This window comes from Panthera leo, chromosome C1, assembly GCF_018350215.1.
Source record: "Panthera leo isolate Ple1 chromosome C1, P.leo_Ple1_pat1.1, whole genome shotgun sequence".
Taxonomy (NCBI): domain Eukaryota; kingdom Metazoa; phylum Chordata; class Mammalia; order Carnivora; family Felidae; genus Panthera; species Panthera leo.
This window is the reverse complement of record NC_056686.1, coordinates 11,279,619-11,298,800: the sequence shown is the minus strand read 5'-3', so window position 1 is coordinate 11,298,800 and position 19,182 is coordinate 11,279,619. Positions and strand designations below refer to the sequence as shown.

At 43.4% G+C, this 19,182-nt stretch overlaps 1 protein-coding gene across 7 annotated transcripts in view; it reads right to left on the bottom strand.

Annotated features, from left to right (window-relative positions):
- Positions 1-250: 250 nt before the first annotated feature.
- Positions 251-19,182, bottom strand: part of LOC122227074 (protein DDI1 homolog 2) — a 37,655-nt gene continuing 18,723 nt past the window's right edge. For 3 of the 7 annotated variants that reach the window (XM_042951251.1, XM_042951250.1, XM_042951254.1), the window contains 4 exons: positions 16,092-16,220; positions 9,433-9,536; positions 7,084-7,273; positions 251-2,195 (listed from right to left, as the gene is read on the bottom strand). In XM_042951251.1, coding sequence (XP_042807185.1) covers positions 316-2,195; positions 7,084-7,273; positions 9,433-9,536; positions 16,092-16,220 — 2,303 coding nt within the window. In that variant the 3' untranslated portion in view covers positions 251-315. Of the gene's footprint in view, positions 2,196-4,696; positions 4,760-7,083; positions 7,274-9,432; positions 9,537-16,091; positions 16,221-19,182 lie in introns of those variants that run through there. The other 4 variants (XM_042951252.1, XM_042951257.1, XM_042951255.1 and 1 more) reach the window with 4 other exon arrangements.

Genomic DNA, 19,182 nt, shown 5'->3' with positions numbered 1-19,182 from the left:
TGTATGCACATACTGCCAATACATTTAAAAGGCCCAAATTTTAACAAATAGAATAGACAAATTCATCAGACAAGAGATAAGTTACTTTGGCCGAAAAAAATCTTTAAAAAAAATCTGGCTCAACATTCTGCTTGCAGGTTTCTACATATACTGTGTACGTGGTGAGTGAAAGAGAGAGAGAGAGAGAGAGAGAGAGAGAGGGAGAGAGAGAGAGGGGAGAGAGAGAGAGTGTGTGTTGTGTGTCTATAGCTTTTTTTTTTTTTTTTTTTTTTTTTTTTAAGGGAATGGAGGATGGTTTAGCCCACTTTTCCTTGGTTATGTAGGAACTACAATGTTCTTTGCGAGCAAAACAAGAAGTGCAAGGTCTGCATTTCCGCCAACTCGATGCAAAGCCCCAAGAGCTTCCTGCAAAGTGAAGCCGGCACGGAGAATCCGGTCAATGTCTGCAGCAGGAAAAATCAGTGGTGGAAGAACGGAGGGACTTGATGATGGGTGGCTGGTGGGCGGTTCAAAGTCAACAAGTGGCCCTGCGGCTTCAGGACAGACATCCTGTCGTGTCTCAGGCCCGTCTGTCACCGGATTCTGTGCGCCCTGACCCAGATCTTCAACCGTGAAACTGGACCAGGACTTCGTTTGCTCAGATGTGGGACTGACACCATCCTCCTCACCTGCTGAAAGTTTGGGTGAGATTTCTACACCTAAGGTGCAGTGTAATTGATTAGACGTTTTTGCTGAGGCTAGAGCGTCAGAACTGCTCTTGTTCTCGGATTCCCTAGACTCGGGGACACTTTCCTTATCAGTTACTAGGCCATCACCTGGATCCCTGACATTAATATCTTCTACATCTTCTACTCCAGCACCATTTGAAGTGTCTGTTAACTTTTCTGCCCTCACCGATACAGTTACGGTCTGATGAAAGGAGACTTGTGAACGCTCTTCGTTCTGGGTAACTACAACATGCTCACTTTGGGTCCATCTTTCAGAAAGGTCCTTCCCACCTGTTTGGCCCTCAGTTACCATTTCTGATTGACAGATAACTTCTTCAGATGTATTTTCTGAAGCTGGTTTACTACTAATGACCAAAAGTTCATGGAGTTCCTTCAAGGCTGCCGTTAGAGATGAGCAGGATTCCTCTGCTGACTCCACAGAAGGCTGACAACTGCCACAGAGACTTAAAGACGGGGAGCAATCCCCATCTTCTTTATTTGTTCCAGACATTTCAACGTTATTGTCTGGGAGCTGTAAATCCTGAGTGCAAATTGAATTACTCAAAATTTCGGACGAAGGGTTACATTTTGATGTTTCTACTTCCATCAGGGGATTATCTAAGGTGAGATCGGGTGCACCGATGTTCTTGACATTGGCATTCTGACCATCCGCTGAGTTAGGCACAGCCACTAGGGACTCTTCAACTGTATCCACTTCCATGAGTGTTTCTGAATGGGGGCAGCCACAGCATCCTGAAGGTAGAGTATTTTCCTCTGTACCTGGAAGGTCCACATTCTGCTGTAGCCTGTCTTCTTTCATTGTAGCTTCTAAATCAACACTTCTTTGTGGATTCTGTTGCCTTTCTCCAAGAAGTTCAAAGTCCTCTGTGTTACAGAGATGTTCCTGTTCTTGGTCATGTAGAGCATTCTGTTGTACAACCTCATGCTGTTCATTCCCTGGTTCTTTGTGCTGCTGAAGGCCGTTCCCTTGACTCGGGTTCTGACTTTCTGGATGCCAACCCTTTTCACCTAGAAACCCCGGTGGTTCCTGCACACTAGTAGTCGTGACAGATAAACTAGCTTGCGGTCTTGTGTGGAGAGGAGATCTGAGGCCCTGGGTGCTTCTTTCAGCAGATTTCTCCATATTCTCTGCAACAATGGCTTCTTCGGATGAATTCTGCAGAGGCATGGCTGGAGCGCTGTCTGCTGAAGAAGCACAATCAGAAAGATCCCGTGGAGGAAGATGTTCTTTCTTTTCAGAGGTTATCTGGAATTCGGCGGAAGCCTTCAAAGCCTTTAGAGCTTTAGGTTCAATGCTGTCAGGGTCACTGGGCTCGAAAGGGCAGCCTGAAGCAGAGACAGAGTGAGCAAGACTCATAGGATTACCAATCTCAGGACTCTGTCCTGAAGGATGGGCTGGATGGTTAAATCCATCTGAAGTTGGTAAGGATGACATTCCCAGTGAGGTAGTTTCTTTACCACTTTTCTCTACATGGAACAAAAGGGAAAGGAAAAGAGATTAATTAGCAGGTTACAAAGGCCAATCACTTCTCAGATGATACAAATCTCAACAGGACAGAACAAAATCAGGCCCTTAAACTTGGGTTTGTCTTATACTGATACTTATACAAGAACCATTCTCACTGGGGTAGACAATTCAACATCACAGCATCAGAGTAAGAGATAGGCACGTTCTTAACAAAACATGTACACTGTAATTCAGTATTTTTCTTTAAGTACCATTAATAAACATCCACATAATGGCTGCATTAGTGCTCAAGACTGAAGGACATTCATGTATCTTTATTCTCCGTGGGTCCGACCCTCTTAGAAGAGTTTCTCCGAGTGTGTTCTATCACTTGCCCTGAAATCCTGTTTGCTAAGCATGCACACTCTGGGGCACCATCCCTGGGAGTAAACCCAAGGGTCTGCACTTTCAAAAAGCTCTTCGGGTGGTTCTGAAGCATGTTACAGGTTTTGAGGATCTCTGCACTAGAGTGATTCTCACATCAATGCACTTTTAGCATTTCAAACGACAAGACTAAAACCAGTTATATCTGGAACAGAGTGGGAATTATAAAGAGAAAGGAGAATATGCTCGGGATTCTCTAGGAGACAGAGAAACAAATATTCTATTTAATTCATTTCTATCCAAACTCCCATGATCCAAATCATGAGACAGCTGTCTGAGCAAGGACTCAAAGCACAAAAATAAAGGTAAAGAGCAAACAGATTAGATCCAATCATCACCTTGCCAAATACGGCAACCTTAGAAGGGTTTATCAGTTACTTTATCACATTAACATGGTACAACTAAGTGAGGACACTGAAGTCTTTTAGGGCAGGGAAAGGGGGTAGGGTCCTGGCAGCAAAGGCGGACGGTTCATAATAGTTTTCAGACAGGCAATGACCATTTAGACTCAATACAACTGACTGGGCACTCAAGGGTGGCAGGCTCAAACATCACCTCACGAAGCCATTAAACATCAATTCCAACTCTCCTTTTGCCACCGATACAAACAATGACCTCTATGCAGTGACTAGAAGATTGTTAATTAAATGCCAACGGGTGGCAGCAAAAACTACTTCACGATACAATCTCTCAGGGCAGATGCTTCTCAGACTCAAATGCTTCGTGTTGACTGCCATCCATTGTGGGGGGCTTGATCTTAAGAAGTCAGGAAGCAATCCAGATTCAAATGGCTCTAAATCATTCTAATCCGACACCAGTTAACAGCACAATGAGATAAAGCATTGACTCTGTTGGGAAGTTACTGACTTCTGGTGAAACAATATAGTTTAGAGGTCAACAGGAAAACAGCATTTGCTTCAGTGTAAATTATATCCATCAGTGTCTAGAAACAGTTATTAGTTTTATTTATCAATCTCTAAGGCCGACTCTGAAAGAGGTTCAGTTGTGAGTTGATGCGAACAGAAAAGATGCATCACAGTGAAATATCCGAGTTAAGTAGCACGGGGCATGTGATGATGGCCTTCGGGCACTGGCACGCCAGTTACGATCCCTGTGTCAGGTCAAGGAGAACGTGGCCTCAGTGTGTGTTTTGTGCTAAGAAAGCAGCACACGGTCCTCCAAGAGCTGAGACTTCACTGGCCTAAGTGCTGACCGCAGGGGACAGGCTCAGTACTACGGGTGAGGAGAAGGGGATGAGAACAATGGATATTAAGAATAATTAAACTGTGCCTACTTTTACCCCATCTTTCTAAGGAAAAAGAAAAAACCGAAGAAATTAAGTGCTAGGTATCTAATCACAACCAGCCTGCAACCCCGTATAAAGCCCGAGGCTGGCAGTTGCCTTTTTTCCTCTTGATAAATCAGCCAGTGAACTCAGGCTGCCGTCTCCCAAATTTACACTCCAGGGAGATGGGAACAGAGCGTCTCCCGGGGAGACCCTGCGAGGCTAGGGAGAGAAGAGTCAAGTCTTAACTCCCGTTTCAGGGAGAATTAAACCTCAGCGCTGCCCACGTTATTGAACCTGTGCCCCCAGACAAGTTTACCTGGCCGAAGCCCCGATTTCGTCTTCGGCGGAACGAAAATTTCTTTCAGGTAGAAGTGCCCTTCTACCAGTCTAGGCAGTTGTGTGCAGGGATATGAAAAAGGAACTTCCAGTTTTCCAGAAGAAACAGGCTCATGAAACCCCTAACGGTGTAGTTATCTTCAACAACAACATGCTGTGGGGCTGATATTCTTGATTTGCTCTATTCACAATGGCCAGATGGACCTGGCTTTGACTGGGATCTCCCTCCCCTCCTTGGACTGTTCCACAACAGTTGACGAAACTATAAATAGGAAACTATACTTCGATGTGTACGCATGCCAACATACGGATGTATATACAGGCTGGTTGTAACCAGATTAGACGAGGTGACATGGATGGCAGAAGCTAAGTTCCAAAACTGCGGCGGACACAGAGACTTTCAGAGCACAGACGATAACTGGATGGAAGGCTGAACGTGGCGTCTATAAATACCTGGTCTGGGGCCCACTCCAGCTGCAGCACACACACACTACATGCATCATGGCTTCTGACGCTCTGTTTGAATTAGGAAACAGACAAGCAAACTTGGGTTAACAACGCAAACCACACAGCATGCGGGGTTATTGTCTCCATTCCTCTGCCGTCTTATAATCAGGAGCTGGTAGAGTCAAAGTTGGGGAATGCTTCTGTAGTTTGGTTGGTTTAATCTCTCACAATACACAGAACAACGTGTCAACTTCAACAGATCTTCAATAGAACTTGGGAAGGAATTCATCTCACACACCCACACACATGGAACTCATGGGCAGACGTGTGAGACAGGTGGAAACAGCAGACCCATGGATGGGATTACAAGCTATGGCAATCTTCAAGGTGAGCGAACACTTGTGACAGTCACTTTCCCAATTTCTTTCTCAGTTGACATTTATTTTTGGGAGAAAAACAAATGAAACTGGATCGTCCTGGCTTAACTTCTCTTCTAGTCAGTGTTTAGAAAATGTATCAGATATGGCTCCTGTTCTGACTTCTTTTTCCGCTGATAGAAAAGATAAAAGATACTATGGTATAAGGTATCCACCAAAGGAACGGTTTTTGGCAAAAATACTTTCACCTACTATGTCCAGAGTTTTGATTTTGAAGATACTGGGAAGTCAGCGTTCCAAACAAGACAGACCTGATGTAGAATTCATTCACTATTTAAATATTGTAAAAATTAGCACAAGCCATGTATCGTCACTAAAAAAATATCATCCTCTGGGCAAAAAACCCACTTCCTTTTAATCCTTTTCTGAAAACTATTTTTATCTTTTTATCTTATTTTTTTATGTTTTTAAAATAATCTCTCCGCCCAACGAAGGGCTAGACTCTCGACCCCGAGATTAGGAGCTGCACGCTCTGCGAACTAAGCCACCCAGGAGCCCCTCCTTGTAATAGTTTGAATTGCCACATTCTGTTCACTGTGCCTGAAAACACCTGTGGTTTCTATTTTCATCTCCTTAACTTTTTATTACAAGAAGGTAATTACCCGAAGAGGATAACTGTTAGTAGGTTAGAAAGCATTGCTATCATCAGCCAGTGCTCCTCAAATAAAAACACCACATTGTAGGGGGAAAATAGACATTTCACAAGATGGTAATACATCCTCATTTTATTAATACCCAGAATGATGACTCAACTGACAAGTTACTAAAAACAGGTAAAACCTCCTAAGCGGGTATGTCAAACTCAGTCCAGCTTGCCTTGCAGGGAAGCTTAAAACTATTCATTCCATGGCTGTTCAGAATATTCCCCTTCCTACAACCAATGCTGTATTTTGTATGTACAACTCAAAGGTGCCAAAAGGTGTCAAGGAGCAGACTGAACACAGCCGGCTTGGAAAAGGCCATCTGTTACCCACACCCATTTTAATTTAAAGAGGCTCAGGGCTACACCTTGGGTGCTCTCCATAAAAACACTGGCAAAATCTGGCTGCCTTTTTCTTTTTTTTAATAAGCTCCTATCTTTTATGTCTTTAGGAGAAAGCTATTCCCTGAACTTGTAGCTCTAATACATTTTACTGTACCAGAAAACACAACATGTGGTATTAGTCACTGATGAATATAGCTCAAGACTTGAAAATAACCCCAACTTAAAAGTTAATTCTCTTCAGTTTCTAGAAAATGCATCCCACAGTCACGGTTTTAGAACAGATGGGGAAAATGATCACATGGAGGTAGGATTTCATCGAGAATGTGTCCTTCCAGCTTACCCAAGAAAACTTGGCTTGGTCTTTAGACTTAAACCAAGACAACTGAGACTCACAAAGAAGTGAATTAGGAATCCCCGTGTCAGGGGTTTGCAGACGGTTCTAATTTGGCCCAAGAACACACTATGCGATCTCATTAATAGCATAAACCCTGTATTCTGATTAGTGTTCAGTTATGCTCCTTATTGTTGGTTCCTCTGTCTCTGGTAGCAGCGCTTTGAGTAGATATTAATTAAAAAGGTCAGGACTGCTTAGTCAGGACGACAATGCTATCCTTCAAAGGAAGCGGGCCTAAGGAAAGGAAAATAAATGTTCAGGGAAACTGCAGAACTAAAAGGAAATGTCTGCTTGCTGCAAGAATTTGTGTTAGGAAAAAGGAAACAAGATTTTTTAGGAAGCCTACCAAAATGCGCTTAAGCAAATAACTGCCCAAGGGACCTAGCACACAGCAATGGATCTGTTGAAACACCGAGTTTTTCTTTACCGTATTGAGAGAGGACAAGGAACACATCCGTGACAGCACGATGACATGAATTAAGAACTGAAAAGGTCCCCAAGCCCTCTCAAGCTCCAACCTCCCCGGCTCACTGACAACAACGAGCAAGTTATCCCAGAGCATGGCCACTGCAAATACCTGCATCCTCCACGGATTTCTGAAGAGCTTCTGCTAATTCTTGGTCTGCAATCTCTTCTGGCCGCACATCCTCTCGCCCCGCCCCATACGCCAATCGGGCACACTCCGGTAACTCTCCCTCGGGCAGGAAGGTGGTCTGTGAGCCTGTCGTGCCGATCACGAGCACATTTTTCTTGAGGTCGATGGAACACTTAGAAGGAAGAAACCAAAGACGGATGATAGCGGATAAAACACCACGCAGAAAAGTTATCCTGAATTTAAATATTTAAGTTTTATGTAAGTATTTTTTTAATGTTCGTTTGTTTTTTAGAGAGAAAAGAGAGTGAGCGAGTGAGCAGGAGAGGGGCAGAGAGAGACAGAGAGAGACAGACAGAATCCGAAACAGGCTCCAGATTCTGAGCTGTCGGCACAGAGCCTGATGCAGGACTCAAACTCACAAACCAGGAGATCATGACCTGAGCTGAAGTCGGGTCAGAAGCTCAAAAGATTGAGCCACACAGGTGCCCCTAATATTTAAGTATTTTTTGAAACATTTAAAGTTTATAGCAGAATCAAAAAAAAAAGCTTATAGGAGAATCATCTTTATATGATGTAGTTTTATACATATTTGTCTAACCCAACCTCTGTTCATTTCTGAATTTAAATGTAATACACATCCACTGTACAAAATTGGGAAAAAGGCCAAGCATAATCAGCAGCCCCACTTTTTAGACATACAGAGATGATTTTTTCTTAAAAAACTGAGACATACCATTTATACATTCACATTACTATTTATATTGTGCTTACTGCACAAAGTACCAATCATCTCAAAAGTGGTATATGGGCAAGGCGATCTTTATTTTTTTTTCTTCTTATTTTTTTAATACAGAGAGAGGGAGACACCAACTCTGAAGAAAGCTCCAGGCTCTGAGCTGTCAGCACAGAACGCACGAACTGTGAGATCACGACCTGAGCTGAAGTTGGACGCTTAACCAACGGAGCCACGCAGGCACCCCAAGGCAATCTTTATTTCGTACTTAGAACTACCCTCCTTTTCTGTGTATTTTTCTAATTATTTAACATAGGACAGTACACACATATATGTTTTCTATCTGTAAAGCTGAAGACTACTGGTCTATATCATGACTAAAAAATGGGGAGAGAGTGACAAGTTAATAAATTAGGTTTTATTAATACATGCATTCACTCACCCCTTCTACTTAAAATTCTGCACCTTGATTAGAATATTAATGCAATATATGTTTTATAGGATTTCGGTATTAAAACGAGTATTAATGACATAGGGGTACCTGGGTGGCTCAGTCCGTTAAACGTCCGATTCTTGATTTCAGTTCAGGTCATGATCTCATGGTTCATGAGATGAAGCCCTGAGTTGTGCTCTGCACTGACAGTGTGGAGCCTACTTAGGATTCTCTCTCCCTCTCTGCCCTTTCCCGCTCCTGCTCTCTTTCTCTCTCTCAAAATAAATAAACATTAAAAAAAAAAAACAAAAAACAGTATTAGTGACATAAAAATATTGTCTAGATATGGGGGCGCCTGGGTGGCTCAGTCGGTTGGGCGCCCGACTTCGGCTCAGGTCATGATCTCACGGTCCGTGTGTTCAAGGCCCGCATTGGGCTCTGTGCCGACAGCTCAGAGCCTGGAGCCTGCTTCAGATTCTGTGTTTCCTTCTCTCTCTGTCCCTCCCCCACTCACGCTCTGTCTCTACCAAAAAATGAATAAACGTTTAAAAAAAAATTTTAAACAAAAATATTGCCTAGATACAAAACCTTACTGGGAAAATTTTATCACCCAGTGGACACTAATTGCTTCTTCAATCAGAAGAGTTTATCTTTAAACAAATTATTAGATTTCAGAGTGGAAATACAAAGATTGTAAATGAACATAGTTACAACTCATTCTCCCCATACTAAACAAACATTTCCACTGCCCGCATCTTACCTACACCTTCTTCCTTAAGCACTGACAAGCTGTGAAGGATTTACTAAACTCATACTAGCAGTAAAATCATCATGTGTTTTCTAGATCCCGCTACAAACCCATCAAAACTTACCTGAGTTCTAATCAGAAACTGAAAGTAACACAAGAGAACCAAGTTGCCCATTATACTCTCAAACAGATGGCGGGATTTAACAGATTCAGAGAGATTTCACAAGAAGAGATTCTATTTCTACTGATAAATCGTTTCAAACCATGTATGATGACATCCTTAATTAGGGATCTTTCCAAGTCTCAAAAGCCATGCTTTCTCAGTTTTCTAGTATATATAACCAAGAGAAATGATGCAATCATACCCATGTAACATACAAAACGTCAGTGCAGAAAGATAGTGAAGCACTTAATTACCTGATGCCGTTTCAGCATGTCCAGTCCCAGAAGCATGTCCATAGGCTGTTCCTCAAGTATAGAGAAAGAGCACGCCAGGAAATCTCCTTCAATTTGAACCTGAGCTAAAGCATATTAAGAGAAGGGATTGCGGATTTTTGCTTCAAAAGCCTCATGCAATCTTTGGAAAGATTGCATTCTGTGCCTTGCTTCTTGCAATCAGTCAAAGCCAAGGCAAAGCATGAAACAGGTGAGTTAAGTATGAAAATCCAGTGAACCCAATGACCAGTTTAAAAGTCAATGAAGGGGGCACCTGGGTGGCTCAGTAGGTTGACTGTCCGGTGTCAGCTCAGGTCACAATCTCCCAGTTCATGGGTTCGAGCCCCGCATCGGGCTCTGTGCTGACAGCTTAGAACCTGGAGCTTGTTTCACATTCTGTGTCTGCCTCTCTCTCTGCCTCTCCCCCACTTGTGCTCTGTCTCTGTCTCTCAAAAATAAATGAATAAATGTAAGAAAAATAAAAAATAAATAAAGCAGAATAAAACAAACACCTATGCATTTATTTCCCCGGTTTAGGAAACACAAAACTCAGAGGTTCCTTATGTTCTACTGCTCATAGCTTCGGGTCTTCTCCAACCCTCCCGACTATCCTGGCTTTTGTATCAATCATTCTTAGCTTTTTAAATGATTCTTACGAGTCTTGTATGATTTTTTAAAAATTTTTCTTTAACATTTATTCATTTTTGAGAGTGAGAGAGACAGATCATCAGTGGGGGAAGGGCAGAGAGAGAGGGAGACACAGAATCCAAAGCAGGCTCCAGGCTCTGAGCTGTCAGCACAGAGCCCAACATGGGGCTTGAACTCAGGGACTGCGAGATTGTGACCTGAGCTGAAGTTGGACCTTAACCGAGTCACCCAGGTGCCCGAAGTCTTGTATGATTTTTAAAAAAATTTTCTTAATGTTTATTTTTGAGAGAGAGAGACAGAGCATGAGTGGGGGGAAGGGCAGAGAGAGCCGGAGACACAGAATCCAAAGCAGACTTCAGGCTCCGAGGTGTCAGCACAGAGCCCGACACGGGGCTCGAACTCATGGACTGTGAGATCATGACCTCAGCTGAAGTCGGACACTTAACCAACTGAGTCACCCAGGCGCCCCGAGTCTTGTACGATTTTTTAAAAAAATTTTTTAATGTTTATTTTTGAGAGAGAGACAGAGCATGAGCGGGGGAAGGGCAGAGAGAGCCGGAGACACAGAATCCAAAGCAGGCTTCAGGCTCCGAGGTGTCAGCACAGAGCCCTATGTGGGGCTTGAACTCATGAACTACGAGATCGTGACCTGAGCCAAAGTAAGACACTTAACCGACAGAGCCACAGGTGCCCCCAGTCTTGTATGATTTCTAAGTGACATACTATTTAGTTTTGTGTTTTTGAATTACCACTCGTTAATCTTTTACTCAAGTATTTTGAGGGGTGCCTGGGTAACTTAGTCGGTTAAGCGTCCGACATCGGCTCAGGTCATGATCTCGCGGTTCCTGAGTTCGAGCCCCACATCAGGCTCTGTGCTGACAGCTCAGAACCAGGAGCCTGCTTCAGATTCTGGGTCTCCCTCTCTCTCTCTGCCCCTTCCCCCCCTCAAAAATAAACATTAAAAAAAGTTAATTAAAAAAAAAAAAAAACCGAAGTATTTTGAGATCGATCCCTGCACATGTAACTATTTCTTTCATTTTTAATTATCCTTTAGGGCACCTGGGTGGATAAGCTGGTTAAGCGTCTGACTCTGGACTTTGGCTCAGGTTATCATCTCGCCGTTCATGAGTTTGAGCCCCGCATCAGGGCTCTGTGGTAACTGGGGTGGGCCTGCTTGGGATTCTCTGTCTTTCTCTCTCAAAAACAAACTTAGAGGTGCCTGGGTGGCTCAGTCGGTTAACCATCTGACTCTTGGTTTCTACTCAGGTCATGATCTCACAGTTCATGGATTTGAGCCCCGAATCAGGCTCCACTCTCTCCCTCTCTCTCCCCCTCCCCTGCTTATGCTCTCTCTCTCAAAATAGATAAATAAAACTTAAAAAAAAAAAAAAATCCCTAGTGTACTGTAATGCCTAATATACCACAACTGATTTATTCTACTGCTCTGGGACTTTCTGGGTCACTTCCAATTTCTGCGGTCATAAGCAATGCTGCCCTGAGTATTCTCCTGGTGTGCATTCAGTTTCTCTAATGGTATATATACCACAGAAAACAGAATTACAGGGTTCTAGGGGATATTAGGTTCAACTTTGCTGGGGGATGTTGAATTATTTTCCAAAATGTTTCTAGCAGCGTATCAGAGTTCCTCCTGCTCCACATTCTCACCAACAGTTAGTATTATTAGATTGAAAATCTTACTAAATTTCCCTAATAATGAGTAACTTTTCATGTATTTCTTAACCATTTGGGTTTCCTATTCAATAGTGCCTGTTCTATTGCTTCTGTAATTTTTTTTTAACATTTATTCATCTTCTTGAGAGACACAGTGTGAGTAGGGGAGGGACAGAGAGAGGAGACACAGAATCTGAAGCAGGCTCCAGGCTCTGAGCTGTCAGCACAGAGCCCAATGTGGGGCTTGAACTCATGGAGCATGAGATCATGACCTGAGCTGCAGTCAAACGCTTAACTGACTGAGCTATCCGGTGCCCCCCACTGCTGTAATTTTTTAAAAATGTCTATTTATTTTTGAGAGAGAGAGAGAGAGAGAGAGAGAAGGGGGAGACACATAATCTGAAGCAGGCTCCAGGATCTGAGCTGTCAGCCCAGTGCCCGAGGCCGGGCTCAAATCCACAAACTTTGAGATCATGACTCAAGCTGAAGTTGGACCCTCAACCAACTGAGCCACTTAGGTGCCCCTGTAATTTTTTTTTTTTATAATTTTTTTAATGTTTATTTTTGAGAGAGAGAGAGAGAGAGAGAGAGAGAGAGAGAGCACAATTCGAGAAGGGTGGCAGAGAAAGACAGAGACACAGAATCCAAAGCAGGCTCCAGGCTCTGAGCTGTCAGCAGGGCTCAAACTCATGAACCATGAGATCATGACCTGAGCCCAAGTTGGACACTGGGCCACTCAGGTACCCCTGTAATTGTTTTAAATTTTTTAATGTTTATTTATTTTTGAGAGAGAGACACACACAGAGTATGAGCAGGGGAAGGGCAAAGAGAGACACACACACACACACAATCCGAAGCAGGCTCCAGGCTCCATGCTGACAGCTCAGAGCCAGGCGTGGAGCTCGAATCCACAATCCCCGAGATCATGACCTGAGCCGAAGTCGGACACTCAACCCAGCCACCCGAGTGCATCGCTCCTGTAGTTTGTTTATACCATCTTACTGAATTGAATGATGGACACATGCACACACACACACTGTATATATTCTGAAAACGAATCCTTTATTGGTCACTGTTATAAAAACTCTTTCCTAGTTTGCATCTGTTCACATCCTTTATGATGTCTTTTGATAAAAAATTCTGAATCGTAATGTGGCCCAATCTACCAAATAATCTCCTTCTTAACTTTTAAGGAACTCTTTTTCTGCATGCAAGATATTCTCCTATATTTTCTTCTAAAAGCTCTGATACTGCTTTTAACATCTAGGTCTGTAACCCACGCCGAACTGACATCTGTGTGTGATGTGAGGCAGGGTCCGTTTTCCAATTCATTTTTTCCACAGGGACACCCAGCTGGCCTTGCATCATTTCCTGAAACCTTCCCTCCGCTCTGTAAGATGCCCTGTGCCATTTATCAAGGTTCACGTAAGCACAGGTCTGTTTCTGTTTTAGTCCTTTGGTCCTGACATCTAGAAGGGGAAGTCATTCCAGAGTTATCTTGCCTATTCCTACAATAAAGGGCTGATTTTAAATGAGCACATCAGGTCTCACAAAAAACCTACTGAGATCTTCATGGTACCACAATGACTGCTGCTGATGAATGTGGGAGAATTCTCACCTTTGACACACTGAGTCTTCCCACCCATGACACAGCTCTCCTTTATTTAGATTTCCCTTATGATCATAGGTTTTCGGCCTGCTGTCGTAGCCAAGCTGCAAAATGCTACGACCTGTCCATCCACAAGGAAAGACGCGAGGGACTGAGACTTACTTTGCCTCATCCTATTATCTTCCTACCTAAAACCATGGAAAATCAAACCCAGACTCTGAAGCAAACCAGTTTGTGGTATTTCAGTCCTACTGTGTGTAGGAAAGTACGTGACAGTAACGTATTTAAACTACCCCAATTCTATATAAATCAATAAAAGAAACAAAAGACTCTAATAAACAGACAACTATATTACAAAAAAAAAAAAAAGAGAGAAAAATGGGTAGAAATGATCACTTGCAATGAGAGAAGAGCAACTTACAATAAAAAAAACCACACTTTTTGAATCTGTAAATTCAGGGACTAAAAATTAGTAATACTTGATTGGAGAAGGACATTAAGATGAATACTGACGAAGTGCTGGAAAAGCCATTTTGGTGCAAATTAGAAATACATCAAGAGCCTTTAGGTGTTCATAACCTTTGACTCAGTAGTTTCATTGACAAGAATCTTTAGTAAGGAAAAAAAAATTAAAATGTGCACCCAAAAAACCCCACAAAAATCTACTGCCGTATTACAGTAACAAAATATTGGGGGAAAAAATTTATCCTAAAAGTTGACCATTAAACCCATATAAGAGAATCCCATGCATCTGCATGGTGCTTATGAAAATTATAGTAACACTGCGAACATGTCATTTTTTCTTAAAACAGAGTCTGAAATTCTATACATTATACGACCACCTTTTACAAGAATAAAATGCAAGGGAAAAGGGTCAGAAGGAGATTACTTGGTGGTTGAGTCTCACTTAAAGGGATTTAAGGAATTAAGAAAAAAAAAATTTGGTTACAGAGGAAAGACTGAGCACATGTATTTATCTCCATTTACTCCTGAAAAATTACAATAAAAGTTTATCTTTTTTAAGGTACAAATCACTAAGGGCAAAAAATAAATATAAATAAACACACACACACACACACACACACACACACACACATAGAAGAGACAACTGAAACGTAATTTTGGAACAGAAAGCAGCAGAGAGCAGTGAGGAAAACTGGGAAGCAAGCCAATTAACATCACAGAACCCCCAAGTGTTTCATGAACCAGTACCTCTGCAGGCAGGGGTAGAGGTGAGTCCAAAGTAGCAAGACTGGGTGCAGGTCTATGTAGGAGGCACAGTTAGACCCTGCGGTTCTCTCTTAACCTCTGCTCAGCCAGGTGACTATCTCCTTTCACCCCAACAATAGACTAGAGGTTTATTTTCTCAAGAGAGTGAAACAGAGGTGTACATGGAGAGAGACAAAGACACAAGAACCTGACTGAATCCCAGGGGGATTAAGCTTAAGTTTACTGAGCCTCTAGCCCTTTCCCCCCTTCCAACTTCCAGATCACCAAATATCGCCAAGGCTGCCTACCCAAGTAATGTTCCAAACAGCCTTTTGGTGTCCCAGTCTTCACTATGAGCAGATGCCAAGGATCACCAGATATCTGAGAAAACCATCAAACAAATACAAAACGTAACAGAAAGGTTGGGAGGCAATGTTGAGGAAATCCCACAAACACCCACCACACCCAGGACACATGAAAGAAAGAAACAGGAAAGAAAGGAAACTACAGGACAAGTCTAGGATAGGACATTATCCCACCGAGCAGCAAACATCCTGGGGCAGGGGAGAGGAAGTGAAAGGTACCCCATGCGGTGGATGAAGACAGATCTACACCCAAGTGCATCACTGTGAATTTGAAATTCCACAACACTGAGGTCAAAGAAGATTCTGCAAGCTTCAGAAATGGAAAAGAAACCTTTCAAATATAGGATCAAGAACTGAGACAGCAGCCAGCTTCTCCGCAGCAGCACTGACAAAAACTGTGGAAAACAAAGTGACTTCCCACTTAGCCAGACTGGTAGAATATGGGAAAACAACAACAATGACAAATTCTGATATTTAAGGACTCCGTTTCCCCCCTTGTATTCTTTCTCTGGAAGCTACCCTCCAATAAACTGAGGAGCAAAATTACAAAGAGCGAGACAGAGGATTCACATAATCCCATCTAAAAGCAAGAGGAAAGCAGCCTTTGGGACCCAGTCAAGAGAGATCCTAAAACAACAGCTGTGAAGCAGCTCTACAGCACTGGTCCAGTCTCTAGAAGAATCTTCAACAGGATGAACTGTATAAAGGAGATCTACACAACTAGGTAAGTGTTTGGGGACTGAGGAACACTTAGAATACCAGATGACCAAAAGAAGACAATTACTAATTGTAAGACAAACAACACAAAGAGAAAAGCAATCGTCTTCAATTAGGTGGCTCAGCTCTCCACAGTATTTACGTGTCAGTGACAGCACGACAAACATGTTATTTCGAAATATGGAGGTGAGCACCACAAGAAAAGAGCTAATAGTTGAACGCGGTCTCAAAGGAGCAGGAAAATAGAAGTATATAGGGACTGATGTCTTGTAACAAATTAAAACCTGTACGTGTGTAACTCTGACAGAACACAGGATTTAACGTGTCTGGGGATCAGGCTTGCTACATCAGGTATGCCTACACAAAACAAATTTTGAAACACCCACTACCCTGAAAAGACTCCCATAGTGCCTTTTACTCACCTAGATGTACCCTTCCAATAATCTTCTGGGTGCCCACTCCTTTGGCAATCCCTGCCCACCGACGGTCCACCAGCCTCATTATATTACACCTTTCTGCACAAGCTTGGCTCATAATAGTCATCTGGGCACCTGGAAGCAGAGGGAAACATCAGATAATAAAAATGAAATCCACGTTTGTGGGAAGATTAAAAACCGCAGCCTGAGGACAAGGCAGAAAGCAAGTAGCCCCCAGGCTTTTGTCTGTGGACGGTTATTCACACCTGGGTTAGTCTAGCCCTTAGCCGTTCTTGCCACGCTTCATTCAACTTTCAGTTCCACGCTGGTATCGGAAACACAGCGTAGAAACCTGATAGTGACGGAAAGGATATTTTGTTTGAATGTCTCATTAAATTTGTTTCATGAGATGATGTTTTAAAACTTTACCGACAGAAAGCAAAACTACCCGGAGAGGACTTCCAGAAAGTCAACCCACATCTACAGATGGAAATGTGTTAAGTGCTCAGTTAAGCACTCCTTTACACTCGGGTCAATCTTCATCAAGTATCTCTAAACATCTTATCAGATTATTTTTATTCCAAATGTGGGGACTTTATAATTTACCATGTAAAACCCACCATCTCTCAAAAAAAAAAACCAAAACCAAATCTGAACTCCCCATCTCTGCTCCAACAATCACACTCTGTTTCCTTTCAGCAAGAAGGCATTTAGGGTCTTTTCTCTCCTGGTTACGTGTATTCACCCACACAGCCGGAGCAGGCCAGCACAGGACACAGACACATCTGTTTTCACCTACAGCCCTGATCTCTCTCACAGATTCTGGTCTACATGCCCGTGTGCTCAACATTTCCATCTCAAAGCCAACAGGGCTATAAAGCTCTTTTCTCCCCCAGTAATTCTCACTTTGGATTTCTCTCTTTACCAAGGGAATTACTTTCTTACAACATAAAACTTGACACCGTTCACTTGTGACTCCTCTTTTTTAATTTTTTTTTTTTAATGTTTATTTTGTTTTTGAGAGAGAGAGAGCATGAGCAGGGGAGGGGCAGAGAGAGGGGGAGACAGAATCCGAAGCAGGCTCCAGGCTCTGAGCCGTCAGCACAGAGCCCAATGTGGGGCTCGAACCCACGAACTGCAAGTTCATGACCTGAACTAAAGTCGGATGCTCAACTGACTGAGCCGCCCAGACAGCCCCCGTGACTCCTCTTCCTTTAGCCTTCCCCTCGCTCTTTTTTTTAATTTTTAAAGCTTTTATTATTATTTTTAATGCTTATTTCTTTTTGAGAGAGGGAGAGAGACAGAACACAAGCAGGGGACGGGCAGAGAGAGAGGGAGACACAGAATCAGAAGCAGGCTCCAGGCTCTGAGCTGTCAGCGCAGAGCCTGACATGGGGCTCGAACCCACGAGCCGTGAGATCATGACCCGAGCTAAAGTCGGACGCTCAGCCGACTGAGCCACCCAGGCGCCTCAGTCTTCTCCCCACTCTCAAACTCTGCTCCAACCCTGTGAGTAAGTTTTATGCAATTTCTATTTCTGACCTTCCTTCTTCTAACTATAGCAATCAGCCTAGCTCACACCCTATTCCCCTTGCTAATGGACAACTTCTCTGGTTTCCAAACCACTCTGTGGATGCATAATTTAAAGCAAGGAAATAGTCCTGCCCCTGAGGGGTACGGAATTCTCCAGATCTGTAACTATCTTTGGTCTTCCTCAAATAATCGTCTTCTTCAGATCACTTATTCCTCTGCTCACAAATCCTCCATGGCTTCTACTCTTATTATAATAAGATTAGCCTCCAGCTACACTGTCACAGCTTCACAACCTACCTCGTCCTGGCCAAACTACTTCCTGCTACAATAGACGGAGTATCTGTGTCCCTGCAAATTTCCTATGTTAAAACCTGACCCTCAACGTGATGGGATTAGGAGGTGGGGTCTTTGGGAGGTGATTAGGTGACGAAGGTGAAAGTCTCAGGAATGGGCCGAGTGCCCCTGCACAGGAGACCTCGGACAGCTCCCTCCCCCTTCCTGCCACGTGAGGGCACAGCCAGAAGAGAACATCTGTGAACGAGGAAGCAGGTCAGCAGACGCTGGGCCTGCCTGCAACTTCACGGTGGATTTCCCAGCCTCCAGAACTACGAGAAATCAATCTGTGTTGTTTATAAGCCCCCCAGTTGACAGTATTTTTATAGTAGCCCAAACAGACTCAAATATCAGACTTCTACTCTGACTGTTCAAAACCCTCCAATCTGACAGGAGGAAATTGTTCCCTTTGCCTCTTACTCGCGCTGACCCTCCTGCAGAGCGCCCCCTGCCTTCACTTTCTCTGATTTCCACTTACGCTTTAAGACCAAGCTCAAAACTGTCCTCACCCAGTGAGTTTTCCGCTCCTTCAGTTCCAACACTCCCTGTTCGCGTTACTCATTAGGCACCTTACACTTCACGGACACCGAAAGCTCTTGGCACTCGAGGAAAGTTAGATTCAAGAAGGCCCAGCAAAAGTGAAGGAAGAGAAAACTGGAGAAGGCAACTTTCCTCTTTTCTTCCCCTCTCCTCACTCTACCCCACAGAAGCTATTTACTGATGTAAAGTAAGCAAGCCCGACACGAGAAGGGTCCCTTTCACCGCTCCCCTGCCCTCTCTCAAGCCTCGGCTTGAAGCCCCATCCTCTTGCTCATGGAGACAGCTCAGTTCAGAGCCATGCCTGAGCACCCCAGTCGTGGTGCGAATGTGGTCTCGATGTGTACCCAACACGCATCGGATTTTTGCTGTTGTGGAATCTGCCATCAAACAGATCTGGGGCTGGACCCACAGCCTGCTCCTCGTGACCCTGTCTACCTGAAGAGGGACACCACCTCTCAACGTCTAAGCCTCCCTACCTACAAAATAGGGTTAATAGTCAAACACAGCTCACAGGGATTTCCTCAGGACTAACTGAAATTAAGATGATTTATATTAAGCACCTAATATGTTGCCTGGCATACAATAGAGGCTCAATAAATGTTGAGTGTGGTAATATTAGAGTCTCTTGGGTATTTGTCTCTCTCACTCACAGGAGCCCCATTAGGCTACAGTTAGTGAGTCTTAACTCCCA